The sequence below is a fragment of the Cryptomeria japonica genome, chromosome 7 (assembly GCF_030272615.1).
Source record: "Cryptomeria japonica chromosome 7, Sugi_1.0, whole genome shotgun sequence".
Taxonomy (NCBI): Eukaryota; Viridiplantae; Streptophyta; class Pinopsida; order Cupressales; family Cupressaceae; genus Cryptomeria; species Cryptomeria japonica.
Genome location: NC_081411.1, coordinates 654,651,287 through 654,675,335, shown reverse-complemented (window position 1 = coordinate 654,675,335; position 24,049 = coordinate 654,651,287). Strand labels below are relative to the sequence as shown.

General features: G+C 34.9%; 1 protein-coding gene across 7 annotated transcripts in view; it reads right to left on the bottom strand.

The window, feature by feature from the left end:
* Positions 1-20,531, bottom strand: part of LOC131071205 (uncharacterized) — a 199,843-nt gene extending 179,312 nt beyond the window's left edge. For 3 of the 7 annotated variants that reach the window (XM_058006934.2, XM_058006936.2, XM_058006940.2), the window contains exons 1-2: positions 20,289-20,530; positions 5,214-5,346 (exon numbers count right to left, since the gene is read on the bottom strand). In XM_058006934.2, the coding sequence (XP_057862917.2) occupies positions 5,214-5,303 (90 nt within the window). In that variant the 5' untranslated portion in view covers positions 5,304-5,346; positions 20,289-20,530. Of the gene's footprint in view, positions 1-5,213; positions 5,347-20,288 lie in introns of all 7 variants that reach the window. The other 4 variants (XM_058006938.2, XM_058006941.2, XM_058006942.2 and 1 more) reach the window with 3 other exon arrangements.
* Between the last annotated feature and the right edge of the window lie 3,518 nt (positions 20,532-24,049).

The following is a 24,049-nucleotide window of genomic DNA, read 5'->3' as shown; positions in this document are numbered from 1 at the left end:
ATAAAGCAAAAAAAAAACTTTAAAAAACTTTTAAAAATGTGTTTTTTGAATGCCTATTTTCATGGCCAGCACCGGCCGAGTTCGCACGACAGGACTCGTGAGTTTGGGCGATTTTGGGGCAAAATTGGCGAGTTGGCCGAGTTGGCCCCCTGGACAGTCTGAGTTTGCTGAACTCGTGGGGGGTGACTCGGACTCGGACTCACTGAATTTGGGCAATTCCAAGCGATTTCCATTTCTCTGGTTTAAAGGGAAGCAACAAACCAACAGAAACATTTCAAGAAAAGAGCAGAGGCATGTAAGGAAGGGATAAAGAGAAGCTACGAAAACTCTCTATGGATAACTTCAATGGGACTTGCAAAGCCAATGTCCTAACATGACTGAAAGCAAACTTCCCTTGCAAAGAAAATAAATGGTAATGGCCCAGTTATGGACTGGACCTCTCCAATGTAAGAGAAAACTTGAGAGTTGACAAATGCTATGAGAAGATGATATGAACTATAAATGCATACAAAGAATGAAAGCACATACAAGTTAGCCATAATTATACAATCTGTATACTCTTCATTCATATCAAAAAATTATATTTATATCAGGGTCCAAGAAATGGAACATTAGAGAATCATGCAACGCCATTTGTGCAAAGGTACCAAATAGAATGTATGGCATAAGTTCATTAATGAAGTTAAAATCTGGAGGTCCTATCTTTAATCAGCTAGGAAGGTAGTTAAACTAGATCTTATATTTAATGAGCTAGAAAGGTTGTTAAAATAGATCTTATCTGTAATCAGCTAGGAAGATGGTTAAACTAGATCTTATCTTTGATGAGCTAGGAAGGTTGTAAAACTAAGCCTAGCTCTGTTGATCTGAAAACATAATTCCACTTTAACTATGAGAGCCATCATCTCCACCCTTCTGTAGTGAAAAAAGACCCCAATTTTAGCTGAAATAGGAAAAGTTCTGCATAATAGTGAATTGAAATGGCCACTCAATGTGCAGAAAATGTTCCTTTTTGTCAAAAAAATGTGAACAGTAATCATTGTCAAATATTCCTTGTTTTGTATATTGAGCAATGTGACATCAATCCAAGGTTGCAATCATAGAATGGTGTCCATGGAATGACTGGTTGGAAGCTCCTCTTTAAGATATGATAGCTCACATAATCTAAGCTGATTGACATCATACAAACCTACTGGGCATGTAGGTCCAAGCATTAAAAGTAGGAGCCAACACCTTGGAATCTGGATAATATTATACAGCCATTGCAAGTGGAATTGAATTTATGATGTAGCATCTTCTAAAAGCATCAGTTGCTAAAAATAAGTGACACCTGATTGCCTCCCTAGAAATGACCAGGTACTAAACATCAGGCATGGAATGTTTAGGCTTGTGTTTGAACCTGAATGTCTTAAACCTTTATCAGAATTTTGGCCAGATAACAAATGAAATTATCTGCTTTATCTTTGGTGTTATCAATATGCCCAAATATTAAAATTTGGAGCCACCTTACAATTTAGGCAACATCATGGCCTTCCAGAGAGTCTTTATTCTCTAATGTAAAAAAAAATTGCCTAATGTTCAATGTATGTTCCCCTCTATGCACTTAATTTGAATTTGTTTTCTTAAATATTTAGCCATTTTTGCAAGGGATGCAAGCATCAAATTTATATATATTTTAAATAGCTTTATATTATCCACACCTCATTTAATTGTTTTTACTTTAATTTTGGTCATCAATGCCTTAATTAGTGTGATAATCACAAGTAGCAACCATCTTGCAGGTTAGTGTGATGGTCACAAGCATTCACTTTCTCATTGTATGGATGCAAGATGGCAACAGATGGCACCATCCTACATTCTCCTATTTGGGTGTTCTTTTGTGACCCTTCACAACTAAAAAAGGTGGGACCAAGAGGCATCATCAAACTCACCTCCTAACTCATTTCCCTTTTGCATAGTGTTATGAGTGCCATGCAAACACTCTTGATGATGAAAGTGTCACCAACACCCTAGCACTTTCTGTTAGAGTGAAAAAGGAAACCCACCTGATTGATTATTATTAGGTTATATTCACACTAACATGATTAAGCTTACTTAGGTCATGTTACATAACACTAAGACAAATATCATGATCTAATTATATCCTTGTCTAGGGTTTCATCGTTCTGCTTATAACAAAGGTTTCATTGTATATTGTAATAATGTTTTTGCATCTAATGAAATCTCAAGCTTCATAGAAAATCTGTTGTTTTTCTCGTGTGATAGGGCATTTTAATGGTAAGTAATCCTCAGGGTGTTGTGGGACTTCAATCATCAACTCCAACATGGTATCAAAGATCTAGCTTTGTAATTCCCTATCCAATTTCAAAAGATTTAGCCTTTGAGATTTAGCCTTTGAGCATTCAAACAATGCATCCTAGAACAAAATAGACATCACAATTACATCCAAAAGGTGTCAAAACCCTAAGATCACCTGTTCAAACACCAAAATTAGAGTCTATAAAAATCACAGGAAACTTTTTTTGGGTCTTGAAAATACGCTTGAAAAAACTCCATATAGTCATATTGTGCCATCAACTCTATGTTGACAATTTGGCCTATGTAGTGATCCAGCAATAGGTGGCATTTGGAAGCTTTAAACAAGTTTATAAGGTTGCAAGTGACGAAATGAACAATCAGCAATTTTTAAAAAAATCTAACTCATTCTTTCAGAATTCTAGAGGAAAATCAACATTTGCAATATTTTTACCAAGGAGAGCTTAATCCCCAAGCCTGTGCCCTCGACACATTCATTCCACACAATCATCAATGGCCACCACTGTCAATCCTTAGCCAAGTGGCCACCATTCGACCACCCCAACCAACATTGACACCACCCTTCCAAGACCTCCACCTCATACTTTTTCCTAAAGGTAGTTTTCTTAGCATAACTTGGGCATACAGTAAAGGATTTTTAAAAACAAATAATTATCGAAAAGCTAGTTCCAAGCACTTTGGGGTGGTGCTAAAATTGTTTTGAAATTTCACTACTGTTGAATTTTATTGCTTGTTGAAGTCAAATCACCCTTTTTCACTTCCACTCTCACATCTCTTTGTTAGTTTCTCCGATGTTGGAAAGGTATTGATAAGCTCTTCACAGCCATCCATGCTCGTTTTCCAGATTCAACCATAAATATATTTTATTTAATTTATCAAATTTTCACATTCTAGTTAATAACTTGGACATCTTGGTTCCTGGAGAAAAAAAATTGGGTAGGCTACATTTCAGCTCCGTTATATTGCATTTATTTTTGCTGGTTGTAATCATGTCTCCAAACCCATGGAAAATCAAATGTGATTATTGGGGAAAGAAAAGGCATACCATAAATGAATGCTTGTTGAGGCAACTTGATGATTTGAATTTTTTTTATAAATTTCATCAATTGCAACGACTTTGCATTGTGAATGGAATCAGTTCATCAGAATCTTCTAATTTGACATCTACTGATACAGCTGATGTTCACACTCAGCCACCTTGTGTTGACACACAATCAATCAAGAGTGAGCAATGTAGTCAGATGACATGCATTGAGATCTGTAATCTACCATAACTTGTTTCTACTTCTATTCAACAAGATCACTTCAGTCTTACAAATCCACCCCATTGGAATTACTATCTATCAGACATATCATCTTTGTTTATGGAGTCTCGCATTGTAGATCTTAAGGACACATTGGAAGACATGCATCATCTCTTTGATGCCAGTGATGTCAGCACATCTTCAATATTTCCCAATGCGACTCAGATTCTTTCCTCTCCTTGTTTCACTTCTGTGATTGGGTATTCAATTTTCGTTTTGTTGGAGGTATCTTTTTCCAGCATGAGGACACCAAATTTGCATTTAGAGATACACATTTGTATTTGGATTTCCTATACATCCAGATTATAGGAATGGCTTCTACAATCACTAGCAGATTTGTTTCTTTGTAAGGGGAGAAATACTATTAGGCAGCCTATGGTTTTCTATCTTTAGACTCTCATGATTGGCACAAGAGATTATTTATGGGGAGGGTTCACAATCTCATTTTTGCTCTCCTATTGGGAGGATATACATTCTACATTTACAATAGAAGCTGTTCACGGGGGATCATGTTGAATCCTCCTTTCTTCCATCACATGTGGATGATTGTTTTCATTTTTCTCTATTGGAGAATTTTTTTCCCATGAGGTTTCTCCTTTTCTCCAATTGTGAGAGATTTCTTTGTTTGTACATGGTTACCTCATCAAGCCTTGTAGCTGGGACCCATTCATGCATTCATCATTAGAACATCTATGCATTTCATCATACTCCCTAAGTTGCACTTAAGGAGGAGTGTAAGAATGAAAAAGGAAAATCACCTAGTTAATTATTATTGGTCCCTATTCACACTAGCATACTTAAGATTACTTAGGCCAAATGTTTTTCTGTCTCAAGTCATAGGATTCAGACACATGTTGTGATCTAAATATATCCTCATCTAGGATTTCATCATGCTTATAACAACAGTTCCATTGAATAATGTAATTTTTTTTTTATGAAATCTCAAACTTCATAGCAAATCATTTTTTCTTGTGTGATAAAGTGTTTAGATTGCAGGTGATCCTTGAGGTCTTGTGGGAGTTCAGCAATCAACTCCAACACTTACTTGTGTTATATCTTTGTATTTCCTATGCTTGAATTACTTGATGGTGACAAGTGTCACCATATTGCACTTCCTATATAGAGACCTGTCCTAATTAAAGGATGCTTAAGCAGGTGCATTTGTTCTTTGTATGTAACGGTTTTTGCCACTTGAGAGCATCCTGCACACCCTCAATTTTTGTGTGGTTTTCCTCTCTTGAGTTGTTTTAGTATATGTGGGTATAAATTATATTGGCATGTCAGCATCTCATAAATCATCAGATTGCTGTGTAAAATTCCTGTATTCTGTTGTGTTTTCCTCAGTATGCAATCTGCACTATCCATCTTCTAAATCAACGGTACTAATTTCTTGACAAAGAATACCATTTCTCCATCCACTAGCGTTAATGGTATAATAATTTAATTTTCAAATTTATAGACAGGAACCTTGTTAGTTTGTTGATCCAATAGTTAGCAATAATTGTTAAACGGTATGATTCTATATGAGAAACCTGAGTTAATATTTAATTCATCAAATGGTTAGATGGTAGGTACTTCAGTGATTAGAGAAGTTACTTTCTTTGTATCATATATATAAGCCACCTTTTGCATTGGCCTCATCTTCCTCATGTATCTTTTTTCTTTGAGAATCAGCCGTTTGTCCATATTTCTGAGCCAAAGCTTTATCTACCCTGTGAAATTTATTAACCTGGGAAGAAGAGATAATTCAAGAATTGGAAATTGAAATCAAACCTGCTAAGACTAAGACTATCATGTGATTATGAAAGGACACTACCAAACAGAGCCTCAAGATGAATCAACCATTTAAATACAAGTGATCTTATGATAACTCAGATTGCTTAAGTCAAAAAGTAAACCCTCAGTATGGCAACAGTAGATACCGCCTCTTTACAAACAATTTATCAAATCATATAAATGCAAATACTAAAAGAAAGGGATTTCCAATAGAGGTCTACCCAATCCTGGCTCTATGGCAGTGTTTTGTTAAGAAGAGAGTCAAGTTGTCTGCCTTAAATATGTAAGCCAAGAGAAATCATAAAAGATATGTATCAATTTCATTGGGCTCTTGTGGAAGGACGCTTCTCAAGATATGGGCACTTCTCAAGATATGCCACAAGGCCCACAACACATCAAATCTTTGAGGTGAGGTGTTAAAGCCCTACTATCTTCATGTATGGCCATAATCATGTCAAGAACTACCATCAATATCAAATCCATGCAGCACAAAGCTGCCATGCCCTTGTCCTCTAATGTCATTCAGAAACCTAAACTCTAGATTGGAACATTAATTTGTCTTAATTGCTCAGATTATTGCTTCATATGGCCCAAAGCTATTGCCTATAGAAATTATGCAGCTTCAATGGTAATAGATTTCTCAGAGGAAGGTATAGTCACTAGAAGTGGGACCAAAAGAATTATTTAAATGTTCACAAATAAAAAAAATTGAAAAATGTGACCAAAAAAAAACTAGTTACATTAAATACAAGCATGAAAAAGCCCTGGGTTATGAAAAATAGTTAAACACTAACAAAGAAATGTAAGCAAAACATAAAAGTATTTTAATATCCCATAATTAAAAGTATTTAACAACTCATCAGAGCTAAGTGTTGAGTTTCTTTTAGCTCAGATAAGAACTTCTGCACAAGTTCAGTGTAAACATGCAGGGAAAAGTTCAAGTGGTTCAAGTTAGTCTATTTTGCATTTCACTTTGAAAGACTAAAGTGAAAGTCTTTTAGTTAGCTAAATAAGTCTAATGTGTAATTTTTCATTAGTGATTTAGACTTATCTTCCAACTCATCCTTGTAAGTGATAAGGATGCTTTTGTAATTACAACTGATTTGGGATTAGAATTTTAGCTGAATTACTATAAAGATAGGAGCAAGATAGAAGTTTGTATACAATTTCCTTTCAATGGAATGAAAGACTAAGTCCTTTGAAGGACTGAAAAATTGTATATAACAACACAGTTCATATTGTTGTTTTCATGCAGCTATGAGTTATATTTTTTGTGGAGGTTTCCTTGTAAGTTTTTAGAGGGAATGAAATGTTGGATGTTGGCATTGATGTCAAAGGTGAAAACAATGTCATTGATATCAAAGACATTTAGTTAAGATTGTTGTTGTCATTAATGTCAAAGAAATTAACATGTATCAGCATATCGCATTACCTTGGTTAATGGAATTCAACAATCCCATCGGAACCCTACTTAATGGGCAAAAACATGGAAGTGATTTTGATGTGACAAACATGAAGGAGAAAAATACAATCACTTAGAGTGAGATATCGACTCAAATGACATGGTTCATTTAAGAAAAGATAATATTTTCAGGAAATGAAAGTAAAGTTCATCATCATCTTCCCTTTGAAACCAGAACTGCACCAGCATGAAGAAGATTTTATTAGTGATGCTTTGATTCATTTCTAACCTTTCCTCCCTAGGGATGATCAAAAAGAACAAAATATGGAAGATCTTGAAAGTTTGATACAGAAAAGATATGAGGCATGCTCAGATAATATTAACTATTGATCAACCGCCCACAATAAACACAGCAACAATTTACATAAAATGAGACATTGAAATTGTCACAAAAATATGACAGCAATCAAGACACCAAGATGAGGATTGGCAGGCCAATGATAACACTGAAATCTATCAGCGATCGCGAATGGCAGTTAGATGATTTAAGCAACTATCATGAAATGTGACAGTGACCTTTGTGATTAGCAGATCTCAATGAGACCACAAACAGGATGCCAGTCATACCGATCATTAGAAAGAATGTGAAAGAGAATGAGCAATAATTTGAGTACAAGTATGAGGAATGTTAGTATAGGATCAGTGTGGGGAGTGAAAATATGGTTGTAAGTTGTAGCACTTGTTCACAAAGCCAACTATGATTGGCTCAGAACTACTATTGTGCAGAGTTTTAACCCCGAAAATAATGTGATGCTTCACAAGGAAGTGGATATCCGTATGCTTGACTTCAGTGAAAGATAAATGTTCATTGACTGTCACTTCAAAGTAGTAGGGGAAGATATTGAAAAGTACTGCAATATATTAGAAATTGTTGGGAATATAATTATATTCACTAGCGCCTAGTAAAGAGATTTAATAACTAAAGATTAGATACAAGGATAGTCAAAAGGCATTCAAAGGAGTGTGTCTCATTGTGAGGCAAAATATATAAGAGAAGTCTTTCCACAAGATGAGAGTAGATGAGAAGGACAGTAAAAATAGAATATTTATAACGAACATCCAAGGAAAATAAAGATGGAGCGATCGACTGAATAAAATAAATATAAAGAGGGCAATAAATATATAAAGACGCATCAATTAAAAAGTGAAGAGATATATGACGTAATATCAATAATGACGTGAAATGTTAGAGAACAAGAAATATATGAAGATCATGGAGCATATATACGTGAGTTTGAAAAATTATGAAAGATATGTCTATGAAGAAGATTTAACAGCAGATCTAAAGAACATTTAAAGAGATTCATGAAGCATATGTGAGCAGATTTATTAAATGTATTCAAGCTTATTTTTCTGATGTATGAAGAGCAGAAATAAGAAGTTATTACAGAAGATTCATATTACTTATGTGAGCAGATTTATGAGATTAAATAATCTCATTTTGAGGGTGAATTTATGCAAGTTAATGTGAGCATTGTTTGTGAAGATTTACAGAAAAAATTGAGTAGATTTGTGAAGCATTATTTGATCAAGAAGCTTGCCCTCATTCATATTCTATTCAAAGGTTTTAACCTTCTATTGTAAAGTGATCAAAGGTTGGAACCTTAATGCAAAAGAGATCAGAGTTTCTTACTGGATTGGAGTCCGGTGAAAAGGGGATCCATGTCTCCTGTGGGTTGGTGCCTACAAAGCTTGTAAGAAGATATATATAAAAGCAATATCTTGCCATGGTTTTCTCCCATAAGGGTTTCTACATAAATCGTGTGTGCATCTTGTGTTCACTATTGTTAGATCTTACTTGTATGGATGTTTTTTATTAATGCTTTGTGATTGCTAAAATTTTAATAAGTGAAAATTTGTCTTATACTGATTCAGCCCCCCTCTCAGTATAAGTGTGTGTATTTCATGAAAAACAAATTTCAAGGTGTAATTATTTGTGTAATTGAAGTTTCCATTATTGTGTGATTTATATGCAATATTATTTAGCATTAGGACATAATCACCAAGTTTTTTTTTGAAATTCAATAAGTAGAAATGCAAATAGCCCTATGAGGGGAAGGAAACCTCAATAAAAATAAAGCCAAAAGTAAGAGATCATACTAAGAGAGCAGCATTGTATGGGGCTATAACAAGACTGCGCTAGAAGCTGACCGGAAACAAGATCTATAAGCAACTAATCATTAAATATGAATTAGAGAATAAATGAATGAAAATTACCAAATACACTAAAGATAATACATTACACAATTTATACATGGAAAAGAAAATTTCAGTTAAAAACCCCACAAAAACATCATTCATTATTAAGGAAACTTACAATAATGTTTTTATAAAACAAACATATCAAGAACCTAGATATTACACTATCTTCTCCCTACTCTTCTTTCCATGATGCCTCACATGCATATACAATGCATTAAAATACCTCTCATGTAGTCCTTCCTCTTGCACAGACTAATGCATATACTACATATTCACAATGTATAATATACTTTATGATTGCCTACATTGTAAAGCAATCTAAGGATTGAAATAGGTCACAACCTTTCATCATATAACCTTTTGGTTATACATTTAATTACTAGATTAATTATTTATTTATAAAGAGAAACTTTATAAAATACCCTTTGTTCTATATATAATATAAACCTTATAAGTTAAGAGTCTTATAAATGTTATTTAGGAGGACTTCCATTAAATGTAACCTCCGTATGAATATTATGCTCTAACAACCCCATGATGTTTATAGGGGGTTTATGCTATCCATTTATTTTAGAAGGATGAAGCTCCTCTTTAATGCAAGATTTCTTTGACAAACATGTCATAGGGATAAAAATAATATAACAAGATAAAGATCATGCATTCTGAACTAAATGACAAACCTCGTCATAATATAGATCCCAGTTCCCTCAAAATAATGTTTTAATGAAATCTTATAAAATTTTAGTTGGAGCCCAGGTCTCCCCAAAATAAGCTACCAGATTCTTGTTTAAATAATAATGCCTATAGGCCTTATACACAATGCTTTTACAAATGGAGGAAAGACAGAAAAAGAGATGCACAGTGCCCATAGAACTTACAGATAGAGCATGTAAAAATGCCCGTAGGTCTTAAATGTCCAATTAGGTCTTATCCAATGCATGTAGGTCTTACAAGTGCCCCTAGGTCTTACATGCAAAGTTTGCCACTAGGAGGTGTCATTTTTATGAACACTCCCTCTCAATGGTAACTTTGTGAGGTAAGCTTGGTAATAGAGGCAGTAGTGCTCCTCTATATATGAAAATCCAGATCTGTATTCTTTACAATCAAAAAAATCACTAAAAGCAACTGAAATAACATTCCATCAATTCCTCAAAGGCTGGTAAAACACAACAGAGAAGGAATAGTATATTGTCATGCAAAAAAAATGGAAAACAAACAAACAATAACTAGAGTCAAGTAACTAATAGATTATTCACACCTGTCATAATCTGAGGTTGATCTTATCTGATTAGAACACCTGCTGCTGGTATACAATTGTCCAGTTCTTATATCGCCCAGCAAGGTATGTGGATTGTGATTTAATGTAGAGGATGGCAGATTTGGTAGTTATCAATGGTCATAGTCAAAGATGAGTTGGTGCTGAGTGCCTCGAGTCAGAATCTGCTAGTGAAAGGATGTTTGCCAATGTCAAGGAATGATTCTGCTATCAAAACCTTTGTCCCAATTGCCAATTAAAACTCTCACTGGATTTTTCCAGGTTTTCTCTTAGTAGTGGCAGAAAGAGTCTCCCCTCAAGCAGTCAATTCTACTCTCCAAGGATGGCACCTTCTGAATAGCAATAGTTGGGCCTGTAGTCTGATTTGCAATCCATCCTCAACAATGCATGGTTTCTGGCCTATGAAGTCCAAATTTACCCAGATCAAAGTGTTGTAGGTCTAAACAGAATTTATCAAAAAAAATTAGGGTTTTTTTCCTAATCTTGAGGGTACCACCAAGGTTTTCAACTTTGCAGGTACTATGGGATTGAAAACAATTTGAAATTGCTAACATGTTAAGAAAATATTCGTATGTTCCAATTACAAAAAGAACTCCCCAACATAGCTTCCATAAAAGAGGTGTATGTGCCCAGTCATTGTGCCAAAATTTTAAATTGCCCCCTCTTAATTTTATTTTATATTAAATTTACCTTACTTTATAATATATATGTAGATGTTAGTGTTGATTAACACTTTTAATTAATAGCACTGGGGTATTAAGGTTGGTTAGAGAAAACCAGCATGGCAATCCTCCCCTCCCCAAATTGCTTGCCCTTAAGCAATTTCAAATTTGGATGATCAAAAGTCTCCACTCCTTCCCATGTGGCATCATCAAGTAGAAGATTCTTCCATTTCTGTAATGTCCCCTTTTGGGATATACTTGATTTTTCCCAACAGTAACAACTCCAACAAATGCAGTTTATTTCTACAATAAAATTGCATAATTGTAATGCCAATTTACAAATAATCTTTATTAAAACCAAAGCATTAAAATCATACATATATAGTTCATAGCTTATTCCTATAGTCAACCATATTAGGAATCCAATGGAAAAGCTCGATAGGATGCAGGGACACTGTCTTCCTCAACCAAGCCCAAGGGCATGGAATGAGCCTCCAAGTGATTCAGCCCCTTGGCCCACAAGTACAGCAGGACCTTCAGTCCATCTATCTTGGAGTGGCGTACTTGATGAGGGAAGACCAGTACTGCTACATCTTCCTATAAAACATTTCACATTGATTCCAAACATGATTGGTGATGAAAATTGGGTAAACAATTACTTATCCTGTATTTCTTGATGAAATCAATAGATTTATTCAAATGACTGCAATAACTTAACTTCTGAAATATATTTATTGCTGCTCTCAATCTATATTCGCTTTATTTCTGCTGTATATACATATGCCTTTTTATAATCTGATTTATTTCAATTCTAATTTTATTTCTATTCCCAAATAGGTGTCTTATTTCTCAATTCTTACTTTCTTCATTCATCTATGTTCTGCCTTGATTATATACCTTATCTTGCTCAAGGTACACAACCCTTCATTGAACTTTTGACATTTCATATCTAAAATTTAGTTAGTGTTTACTATATATCAAATAAGTACTTTTTTCTGCCTGCGATCTTCTCCCAAGCGCTTCTCAAAATTACCCAATCCCTTTTTATTGTTTTGTCTTCTAGTACAGCTGATGCGGTTTGTCTTATTTGGCAAAACATTTAGTTTTTTTTGTTCCCCTTAAAATCCTATGGGACATGTAAGAGGGGTGTTGGTTAAATTCTTTCAAATTTTAGGGAGATTACGATTTCACCAAGTATACCAGAATGATCTTGTATCTTAACGACCTCTCTCTTTGATGTCCATAATAGCCTTAGGCTCCAAGATCAATTTTTATTCATCAACAACTGGTGGCAGTTCTAAGGAAGGTGTAACCTGCCGTCCAAGAGCCCCCTTAAGGCATGAAACATGAAAAAACTCTTCTATCCTCCATATGATCTTATTAGGTCCATAAAATTGTGGCTTAAACTTTTCTACCCCACTCCCTTTGAGGGATGATTGCCTATAAGGCTATAAAATCAGAAAAACCATGTTTCCTACCTCCAAAGTTCTCTCTAAACAGAGGCAATCAGCATACATCTTTTTCTGATTTTGGGCCTGCTATAGTTTCTCCTCAAATGCACTCAAAATATCTAGATTTTATACCAAAACTCCAGCTCTAGGAATGCTACTATCCAAAAGAATCAAATATACAAATGAAAATGCATCATAATCATAGAGTGCCTTGAAAGAAGTCATATCTATAGACATATGGCGCGTGGAGTTGTAGCAATACTCCCCAAGGTGGAGCCACTTAATCCATATTGTTTGTTGTCCCGTAACATTATTCCTCAAATAACTTTCGATCCATTTGTCCCTTTGTTTAAGGGTGATAACTAATGCTTGAAGTAATCTCTGTACTTATCAATCAAAGAAGTTCTTGCCAAAACAACCTAATGAACCTATTGTACCTATCACTCACAATATTCCTTAGCAACTCATGCAATCTCAACACCTCTCTAAAAAACAAATCAACCACCTATGGAACCTTATATTTTGAAGATATAGCATAAAAATGAGCATACTTAGTGCGTCTATCCACTACCACAAAAATACAATCCTTGACATGTACTCTTGGAAGACCGATAATAAAATCCATACATATACTCTCCCATGTTTTACATGGAATGGGCAAAGGCTGCAACAATCCAGTTAAAAATGCATGTTTCTTTTGTTCTATTGACAAACCAAACACTCTCTAACATGCCTCAAAACATCACCCCGAAGTCCTTACCATGAAAAAAGCTCACTTATTTGTATGTCTTGTAATACCCTGTGTGACCAGCTAATGGTGTGTTTTCGGCATACTCGAGTATTTCTCCTTCATCTTTGACTCTTAAACAAAATACACTCAGTCCTTATAAAGGAGCTCATCAACCACCCTTTACCTATCATCTTGTAGCTTACCATCCAAGATATCAGTAGAAAATGTGTTTTGGGCATGGTCAACTATTATGGAAACCCTCCAATAAGTAGATATGTCAGTAATGGAATATGAATTAGGCTTCCTAGATAATGCATCAGCCACAACATTATTTTTCCTTTCAACATGATCAATGTGAAAATCATAGGCCTATAGCTTACTTACCCACTTTTGCTATCTATCTTTCACATCCTTTTGATTGAGGAAGAACTTCAAACTATTATGATCTGTTTGCACCACAAATCTCCTACAAACCAAATGATATTGAACTTGGCTAGTGCACGTCAGATGCCCAACATCTCCTTGTCAAAGATATAAAAACTCCTCTCTAACTCCATGAGCTTCCTACTCTCAAATGCTATGGGGAGTTTTTTTTGCATCAAAATCGCTTCAATCCCCTCTCCTAAAGCATCACACTCTAAAACAAAAGGAAACTTCCCCAAACTACCTATGAGAAACTAACTCCCAACTAAATAAATAATTTGATACTAACGTAAGTGGCTAAGATGACTTTATTGCAAATGTGAACCTTATATTTTTCCAACAGCCATCTACAATATATAAGATGTTGCACCCAGAAAGCCAATTTGAGGTTGAGGATCTAGGAAGGAAGCATCCAAGTTGTAAGGTAGGTAAAATTAGGGTTTCACAAATTAGGATAGTAAGACCACCAATTTCACAAGATCAACCTTACATTTAAAAGGGGGTGTAAATACCTTAGATCTAGCCACAATTCAATTAGAAGAGGGCTAGGTTACTGAATGGATTTACTTGTTTGCTTTTTCCCCTTTTAAATAGTCGAAATTGGATTTGAATTGTAAGGTTCTAGGGTAAAACAATAAAGAATTGGAGCAAAGCAGTAAATAACAAAATGTTCCAGACTTAACACAGAGCCACAGACAGAGATATGAGAGGAGAAAGTGAATCAGAACCTGTAGCTGAAAATCTGGGCCAAATTGTCAAGCCCAGGAGGGTAGGGTGTTGATGATTTATAGCTACGGTCGGAATCATCTGACAAACCTAGCTAATCCAAATGTCTAATTGGCCTATTGGCCTTAGACATTTGGTGATTAGACTTACTTGCTTCAGTTAACCATGATTTGTATTTTAACTTACTATCAGAGATTAGCTGTGGGTACCATTTACCATGCTATGTCTACCATTGACGCATGTATCTGATTATCTGTTTGCATTACACATTGATGATCGGTTAATGTCACATCTGTTATTACAATGATTATCGATCTGTTATTAATTGATTAGATATCATATTAACTAAATCGATTATATTATAATTGAATCGGTTTGAAAGTAAACCTGATTACAATTATCGGCTTGTGTCCTTTTGCCTTCACGTCTCGTGCTGTAGAGACATGGCCCTTAAGGAAGTCCGTAGATATATATGAGGTTGATATTATAACGTATGCATTCGTTATTATTAAGAGTACAATCGACATCATTGTGGCATAAGTGAGTGATCTGCAATACACTAAGTTTGTGATATTGTGCAGAATATTGTGTGATCTACAATTACATAAATAATATAATTCAAACTGTGAATAGCTCAATATATCTAGTGTAATCAGGTTTAAAGGAAATCCCCATTCATATATACTACTGTGCATAATTCAATATTATATTGCATTCTGAAAATTTATCAAGACATTTGTAATCTATATTATATTCTGTAATATAGTATTAGATTAAACCTAAGTGACTATAAATTTGAAAAGTATCATATATATAAATCTGATCCAGCTTTAACATGGTATCAGAGCCAAGTTTCCTTCTATAAAGCCTAACCACCTGAAGGAAGATCCGATTAAGATCAGATTGATATCTCCTTGAAAGTTTGTATTTTAAAATGACGAATGGAATCAGATTCGAGGACAAACTTGAAGGTGCCTCAAACTATGATTCATGGAAACTATGAATGATGTTGGTACTAAGGAAGAATGAGTTAAAAACAATAATAGAGAATCCTTCTAAACCTGATGGAAAAGACGAACAGAGTCAGTGGGAAAAGAACAATATTAAAGCAATGGAGTTATTAGTAGATGGAGTAATGAGTCATCTACTACCTATCATTACAAGGTTAGATTCTGCATATGACATGTTCAAAGCCTTGAAAAACATGTTTGAGATTAACAACACGAGTAGAATCCTCACACTTAAAAATCAACTTTCTAATATTAAAATGAGTAAAGAAGAGACTATCACTTCATATTTTATGAGGATAACAGAATTAAGGAACCAGCTCTCATCAATTGGTCACATTTATGATAATAAGGAGCTAACTATGATAACTCTAAATGGGCTCCCTATCTCATGGGAAAACTTTAGACAAGGAGTTAGTGCTCGATCCAAAGTTCCCAAATTTGATAGACTAAAAGCTGACTGCATTCAAGAAGAGTGTAACCTAATATCAAGAGGAATCATGAAACCCGTTGATGAAGATGTTCAAGTTCTAGTCTCTAGTTTGAAAAGGAAAAAGGACAAAAAGACATATGATAATCGATCATTCAAGAAGCCTAGAGACTCCTCTAAAGTACAATGTTTCATATGTGACGAATATGGCCACATAGCAAGAACTTGTCCTCTCAAACTTAAACTACAAGCGTCCCTTGCTGAAGTCAGAAATTCAGACGTATGTTCAGAAAAATATGTTCTCTAGAAGAAACTCAAGATACCTTGTGATTGAGAGGGAGCTTACTAATAAAGATTGAGCACTTCTGAGGTAAAATTGTAAATATTGATTATTATTATTAATACTAATAATTATTTTATGGGCCCTGTGTAAATCATAAGGAAGTGACGACTTCCAAATGATTTCCACTTGTATTTTTTTGAGGTTATTGGAAGGTGATGATCTTACAATAACTCAAGATTGTGCATAGAATAGCCGACTGAGGCAATCCACACATGAGCTTGTGGATAGAATCGCCGATAGAGGCAATCCACACAAGAGCTCATGGATAGAATCGCCGACTGAGGCAATGCACGTAAGAGCTTGTGGATAAAATCGCCGACTGAGGCAATCCACACAAGAGCTCATGGATAGAATCGCCAACTCAGGCAATCCACGTGAGAGCTCATGGATAGAATCGCCGACTGAGGCAATCCACACAAGAGCTTGTGGATAGAATCGCCGACTGAGGCAATCCACACAAGAGCTTATGGATAGAATCGCCGACAGAGGCAATCCACTCAAGAGTTTGTGAATAGAATCGCCAACAGAGGCAATTCACATCTTGAAACTATGGTCCCAAGATAAGCATCATACAATTTATGAATATTGCTCCCAATATCTTTTATCCTCCCTAGCTAAGAGGGAGTGTTGATGATTTATAGCTACGGTCGGAATCATCTGACAAACCTAGCTAATCCAAATGTCTAATTGGCCTATTGGCCTTAGACATTTGGTGATTTGACTTACTTGCTTCAGTTAACCATGATTTGTATTTTAACTTACTATCGGAGATTAGCTGTGGTTACCATTTACCATGCTATGTCTACCATTGACGCATGTATCTGATTATCTGTTTGCATTACACATCGATGATTGGTTAATGTCACATCTGTTATTACAATGATTATCGATCTGTTATTAATTGATTAGATATCATATTAACTAAATCGATTATATTATAATTGAATCGGTTTGAAAGTAAACCTGATTACAATTATCGGCTTGTGTCCTTTTGCCTTCACTTCTCGTGCTGTAGAGACACGGCCCTTAAGGAAGTCCGTAGATATATATATGAGGTTGATATTATAACGTATGCATCCGTTATTATTAAGAGTACAATCGACATCATTGTGGCATAAGTGAGTGATCTGCAATACACTAAGTTTGTGATATTGTGCAGAATATTGTGTGATCTACAGTTACATAAATAATATAATTCAAACTGTGAATAGCTCAATATATATAGTGTAATCAGGTTTAAAGGAAATCCCCATTCATATATACTACTATGCATAATTCAATATTACATTGCATTCTGAAAACTTATCAAGACATTTGTAATCTATATTATATTCTGTAATATAGTATTAGATTAAACCTAAGTGACTATAAATTTGAAAAGTATCATATATATAAATCTGATCCAGCTTTAACATAGGGCACCCAGTCCTACAGGTAAGTGGGATGTTTTCCAAATCAAAGAGATGCACAGGATCTATTATACGAAGATCGGGCAGAATTCTAAAGAATAGGGTGGTAGGGCGCCCTGGTCCTGAAACTTCCAAGCAGGCAAGCAGGATGTTTTCCGGATCAGGGAGATGCACAAGATCCACTGTCGAAAGATCAGGCAAAACTATTGAGACTAGGGTGGTAGGGTGCCCTGCTCCTTCGCTTTTCGCACTTGTAAAAGCTAAACCTACTTGTCATCACCTATTATGTTGAAATCTTCGATCGCAGCACCTGAACCAATTTCCTGCACAATGTGTGCGAGAGAGAAAGAGAATGGTTGTTGTGGATAGGGGTTTTGCCTTAGGTCAAACCTCAGGTTTGGAATTAACCCTAATTGAAATAGAAATTGAACTTGAATTGAATTGGGAAGCATTCTTTTGAGGGAAAAACTAGATCTAGAATTGAAGTGCTTGAATGTAGATGATTATAACTTCGATAGGTGATGCAATCAATGCTCTTAGGATAAGTCCTCCATGTGTTGCTCCAATAACATGATAAATCACGTAAAATCCATCATGAAATCATAATTGAAACATAAATGGAAGATACTTTGATGCAGTTTGTTGCTCCTTGAATCAGATTTGCTCTTTAAGTGTTGCTCTTTTGTTGGAATATTAGCATAACGATGACATGTGGCTAGATTATAATAGAAGTAAAAATGAATTGAGAGAGATGCCTTATATAGGGATTTCATAATTGAAATCACCTTTAGGCCAACTTAGATTTGATATATTTTCACACAGAGCAAAATTTGAATTAGTTAGGACTGCCAAATCATCATCCCGAAATTTGAGGAAAAGAGTTTGGAACTAAGGTGGTAGGGCGCCGCCCAAGTCACGGCAACATTTTTTCGACTTTCGAGGAATGCAAGATAATAGAGTTCTAGTGCCGATTTCAGCTCAATGGCTCAAACCATAATGAATAGATATGCGAAATATGCTTTGGAAATTGAAATTGGGGTAGATTAAGAATAAATTAGGATATTGAAGAAATAAAGGGCACAGCTAGAATTAAGGGCCCAAATAAGAGTGTAATAAAGTAGAATAAGACCTATAATATTGAATTAAATATTAATTAATTATAATAAAGGTTCTATAATGCATGGAGGAAATAGAAGTACTAAAATGAGTGCTAGGAGAGTGTGAAATTGGACACACTAATGAAGGTGTCCAATTTACAAGACTACACAAGTAACCTAAATGTACTCTAATTCTATGTATCCCAACTTGGATGTGCATCAATTGTATGAATTGACTATTAAAGTCTATAATGGTTGTGTGCATGTGTGTGTTTGTAGTTAGTAGTGGTTAGCGGCTAGCGTTAGCCTCAATTCATATCTAGCAAACGCAAAATAAATTATAATGACATCTAAAATCCATAAGAAATGTTGTGTGTCTCTCTCTGACAGGCATGTTGATCAGCTCCTTCAAAGGACAACTACACCCAAGGAATACTTGAACATAGGAAATTGATCAACAAAGACATCAAGAGATCGAAGGTGTGAGCTAGTATAAAAAATGTGTGTGCGTGCCTCACTAACAAGCTTTTGATGAGCTCCTTTAGAGGATGAACGCTAGGAGAGGCATCTAAGAAGTACTTGAAAATAGGAAGTTGATCAACAAAGACATCAATAAATTGAAGGAGCACACTGGTCCAAAACGTCATGTGTGTTGATGCCTATGTATGCATGTGCCAGCATACTGTGCATGTCCAGGTTTGTGTCACTCTCTAACCAGCCAATTGATGAACTCCTTCAAAGGAAGAACGCAAAGAAGGACCATCTAAGAACTCATTGCATATAAAAACAGATGAAGTTTTGTACCCTGAATTTCAACTTCATGAACAATACCTTCCTACAAAAATAGAAGAAGTTTTAGATTGACTAAAACCTACAAGCATCACTAGTGCATGCAACTATTTTCTTCAAAAGGCCCTTTCCCTCCTCCCCCTCTGTCGTCCGAATTGTCCTCTCCCCTTGGTCAAGTGGAGTAATATGCCATTTGATGTAAGAAATTTTTTCATTTTCCAAATATAATAATTTCCCAACCATTCTATGATGGTTACATCAATTAAAACGTATCCATCCAACACCCAATAGAATCAACATAATGTTTGTCGGATCAAACATTTCAGCTCCATTACATAATAATTAGTTTACACAGTTAATGTAAAAAAGAATTTCCAGTTATTTTCAGATGTATACCATCGCAATTACATGCACTGCGCAAAAATCATGTTTAATAATAATTAGCTTATCAACTTTGCTTCACTTACAGCATCTGGAAAACATTGACGGGACAAAAACTGCAGGCAACAAGATTGGAACGGGAAAAGTTACCATCTCATCGAATGGGAATCTACCAAGGAAACAAACTATCAAGGTTCGCTTCAAATTTTGTACGAATCATTCCTAGTTTTACTAAAAAAACGCCAAACATCGATGCAAAATCCAATTGGCAACCATCCAATATACATTAAGCATGGGGTTTCAGATTTCCGAATTCTTATCTCGTGCAACAAAAATTTCAGCGGATCTGCGTCAATTAAGGCTTGTAAAATATCTGCAATATTTTTGCACGGGCTAATGTAATTTTAAGAATTGTGTGCCGTTAATTAAGCAATTTCCTCAGATTTACATGTGGCAAGCAACTAGAGCTGAAATGCAGATGGAACCAAATTAGGGGAAAATGCATACCTCATCGGCTCCTGCCATATCCACGTCAGAATCCATCCGAAAAGAAGGCTACGCCTAAAAAAGCGAGGGCTTAAGCTTCAAATTTAGTAATTAGTCGGAGGTGGAAGCGATGGAGAATCTGCATCGTGTGGAAGTATCAAACATCCTCAGTTCAGCGAAAAAGTTCCACGCTCTCTTCAGTGTTTAGGTGCAATCGATGAGAATGGAATAGAGTAGAACAGGTTTTCGATTTCCACGGAGTTCACGTCAAAAAGTATTATTTAAAGTATTGTAATAGTAAAAAATGGATATTTTATGTGTTTTTAAGTATTGTAGTAAAAATTGGATATTTATGTTTTATTTTGATATTTTTAATATTATAATAATAATAAAAATAAGTTTATAAGTAATATTTAAAAAAAAAATTGGTTTTAGAAAATGGTTTTGATTTTTAGATTTTTAGATTTTTAGATTTTTATTTATCATCTTAAATCAAATTTAGATCATATAGCATCTTTATTGTGTCATTATTTTAGGCATATTCTATGTTGTCTATTGTCTTCAAACATTGAATTGGTCCACCTAAGGGTTTGACTTAACAAGAATATGAGCATTGCTTAGCAAGTTCCCAAACAATGGCACCGCCTCCTTTAAGCATAGGGACAATCAAGCAAGATGGGCATATTTAAATTATTGGATTTTAATCAATTCTCATTTGTACATCCAATTTAAGATTCACTTATCAATTCACAACCACAAGCACAAATCTAGATCAAAATTATATACAAGCAATTTACAAATTCTAAGGCATTTGTTTAGATTAGGCCATAGTTTTTCATATATTCATGAATCCATTCCTAGCATCTTAAGCAACATAGCCACAATCAAAAATCAAACTAGATAGTGTATTTGATTGATTTAAAATTCCATAAGTTTCAACTCTATGTTTATTATTCCAAATGCAACTCCAAAATCTTGGACTTTTATAATGTTAAATTATTTATTATAGGTTATTTGTAGCGAAAGCATTAATTTTCATTACAATATTATATAAGATATTTATTATAAATGAATGAAATCTCTTTTAAATAAGTCTAGTGTGATTATATAAATGCAAATAATAATCAAAATTTTGACCTAATTAATTAAGAATATAGGAAAGAATTGTTAGGAATGATAAATCGATATTTTGTTTTTTATAAGTTAAACAAGAAGGATTGGTGCACTTAGCTCTATTTGATATTAGAATATGAAATCTAAAGTTGTACATAATCAATTCAGTAGTGTTCAAAAAATAGCATCCTTAATATGTTCACCATCTAAGAATTAGAATGGACTTAAAATTGTATGTTGATAAATAACAAGTGGCTTGCGATCGATGTCGAGTAGTGTATATCCAATCTAGTAAGCAATGAACTTTTGTAGCATGATTCATTGTAACCTCTAATCTTTCAATGTGCATGAGTACAATGATATTATAAAACACCTTTGAAAGTTGTCGAATTGTTAGGGTCAATCTCTCCAAGATCAGTCCCCTTGATGAAAGAGATTTATGGGATCATGGGTGAATATTTGAAGACAACATTATACACAAATGTAAAAGACCTCAACAATTGTCAAGGATAATAGAAAAAAACTAAAAAATGACTCCTAAAAAATAAATCTCATGAAACTTCAAAAATTGAGCTACCAAAACAAAGGATGTCATGTTATCCTCCAACACATTAGCAAGAACACACTACAAAAATCATACATTGCAACCAATTCCCAAAGAGCCTCCATACTCAAAAACTAAAATCCTACCATCGCTATCACCACACACACCCTGATTAGCTACAATTGATTACTAATTACTACCCCAACCAACACCCATACAAACCTCCATTGTGTTCAAACCTTACATATTTTATTTCATCTAAGATCTAAAGAGGGAAAGTGGACCCCACATAATAATTTAACCCATTTCTTGGTATGATACACAATATCCACATAGTACTAGAGTGGTGTAGTGGCTAACCACTTCAAAATGGACCTTGTTATGGTTTACTTTAATTATTGCAAGCACCTTAACCACAAAAATATTAATCCCTTGGCATGTTTAATTCATTTTACTAACAACATCCTCTCCTTTGCTTCATTCTTCAATAGAATAGGTGATTATGTCCTCAATTTGTTAGGTGTCGCTTCTTTCTCTATCAATTGATTTACCTTAATTTATAATTGGATACTATGAAATTACCTTGAAAATATTTGGAGAATAAGTTTTACGAGCCATAACCTCTACTTAGATGTGTTGGGAAAATGGTGTCTCGACCTTGCATTTACATGAGGTTACTATTGATAGTAAGTTTTCATTTGAGCATGAAATGGTGTGAAATTCTCCCCGAAACTTTTGGTTGGTTAGATAAGCATTCTGGTAAAGTTACGTCGCAAGATCACAGCTAGTTTTGAAGTTATTAATTTTTTTCATTTTGGAGGGGTCCAATGAAAGGTTTAAATTTGATTTTGAGGACTTTATAGGCCCCAAAATGCTTTGAAAATTTGGGTGTAAATGGTGTAGCATTTATGAGGCAATAGAGCACTTCGCGAGCTTTTCGGCGCTTCAAATGGTTCATCAATAGGACACACGGATCTCAAGTTATGGCCTCTAAAAGTTTGTACTCCTGAAATAGGAAATATAAAATGCATCGGACACATAAATGAACTATAAAAAGGGAGGGACATGTCATAGGGAATCTAGAAGGGAGATAAGGTCAGCTACACCTTATTGGATGGTTTTAGCCCATGGTTTTGTAATATCGTTTGACGATTTCTTGTATTGAATACCCTATATACGAGGTGTGTGAGATAGAGGTTGTGTGTAAGTCTCTTATAGCTACTGAGTTACCTATGAATCTCTGATTAGTGGTACCATTGCAAAGAGCTTTCTTTGCAAGTATATTGTAATCTATTTTTTATTGTGGAATAATATATTGGGCGGCTTTTGGAGTGTGGGGTTTTTATCCCGAAAGGGTTTTCCCCACGTAAATCACGGTGTTATGGTTTGAATGTTATTATATCTATTTCTGTTTTTTGTAATTGTTGTGATGATGTATAAAAAAAATTGCATTACACTCTTCTCAAGGTTAGTGTAGGAAGTTATTCTGTTACTTAACTTCCTTACAAGTGGTATCAAAGCTTGCTCACCTTTGGTTTCAGTTGTGGGTTGTTGGTTTTGTTTTAACTAATCCTGATTTGAGTGGGAGCTTTTACAGAAGACACTTTTTGATCTTGTTGCGGGAATTTTCAGATGGCAAGTTCGTTAGGGAAAATAGAGGTGGAGAAATTTAATGGAACAAATTTTGAGATGTGGAAGCTGAAGATGGAAGATCCACTAATAGATCGAGATCTATGGGATGTTGTTGAAGCGAATGTCCAAAGGCCCTCAGATCCTACTGCGGCGGCTCAGTATGATGTTATGGACCGAAAAGCCAAGGGTCTAATCAAATTGTGCCTGGCAGACTCTGTTCTGATCAATGTCCACGAAGAAAACACTGCAAAGAAGTTATAGACTAAGCTTGGTGAAATGTATCAAGAGAAATCTATATTAAATAAAATTTTCTTGAGAAAGAAATTATATTCCTTGAAGATGGAAGAGGGTGGATGAGTTACAGACCACCTAGAAGCATTCAATATGTTGGTGGCTCAATTAGTTTCTGTCGGTGTTAAGATGAATGAAGAGGATAAATGCTAGATCTTTCTTTGTTCTTTGCCTAATTCGTGGGATTCTCTTGTTATGGCTA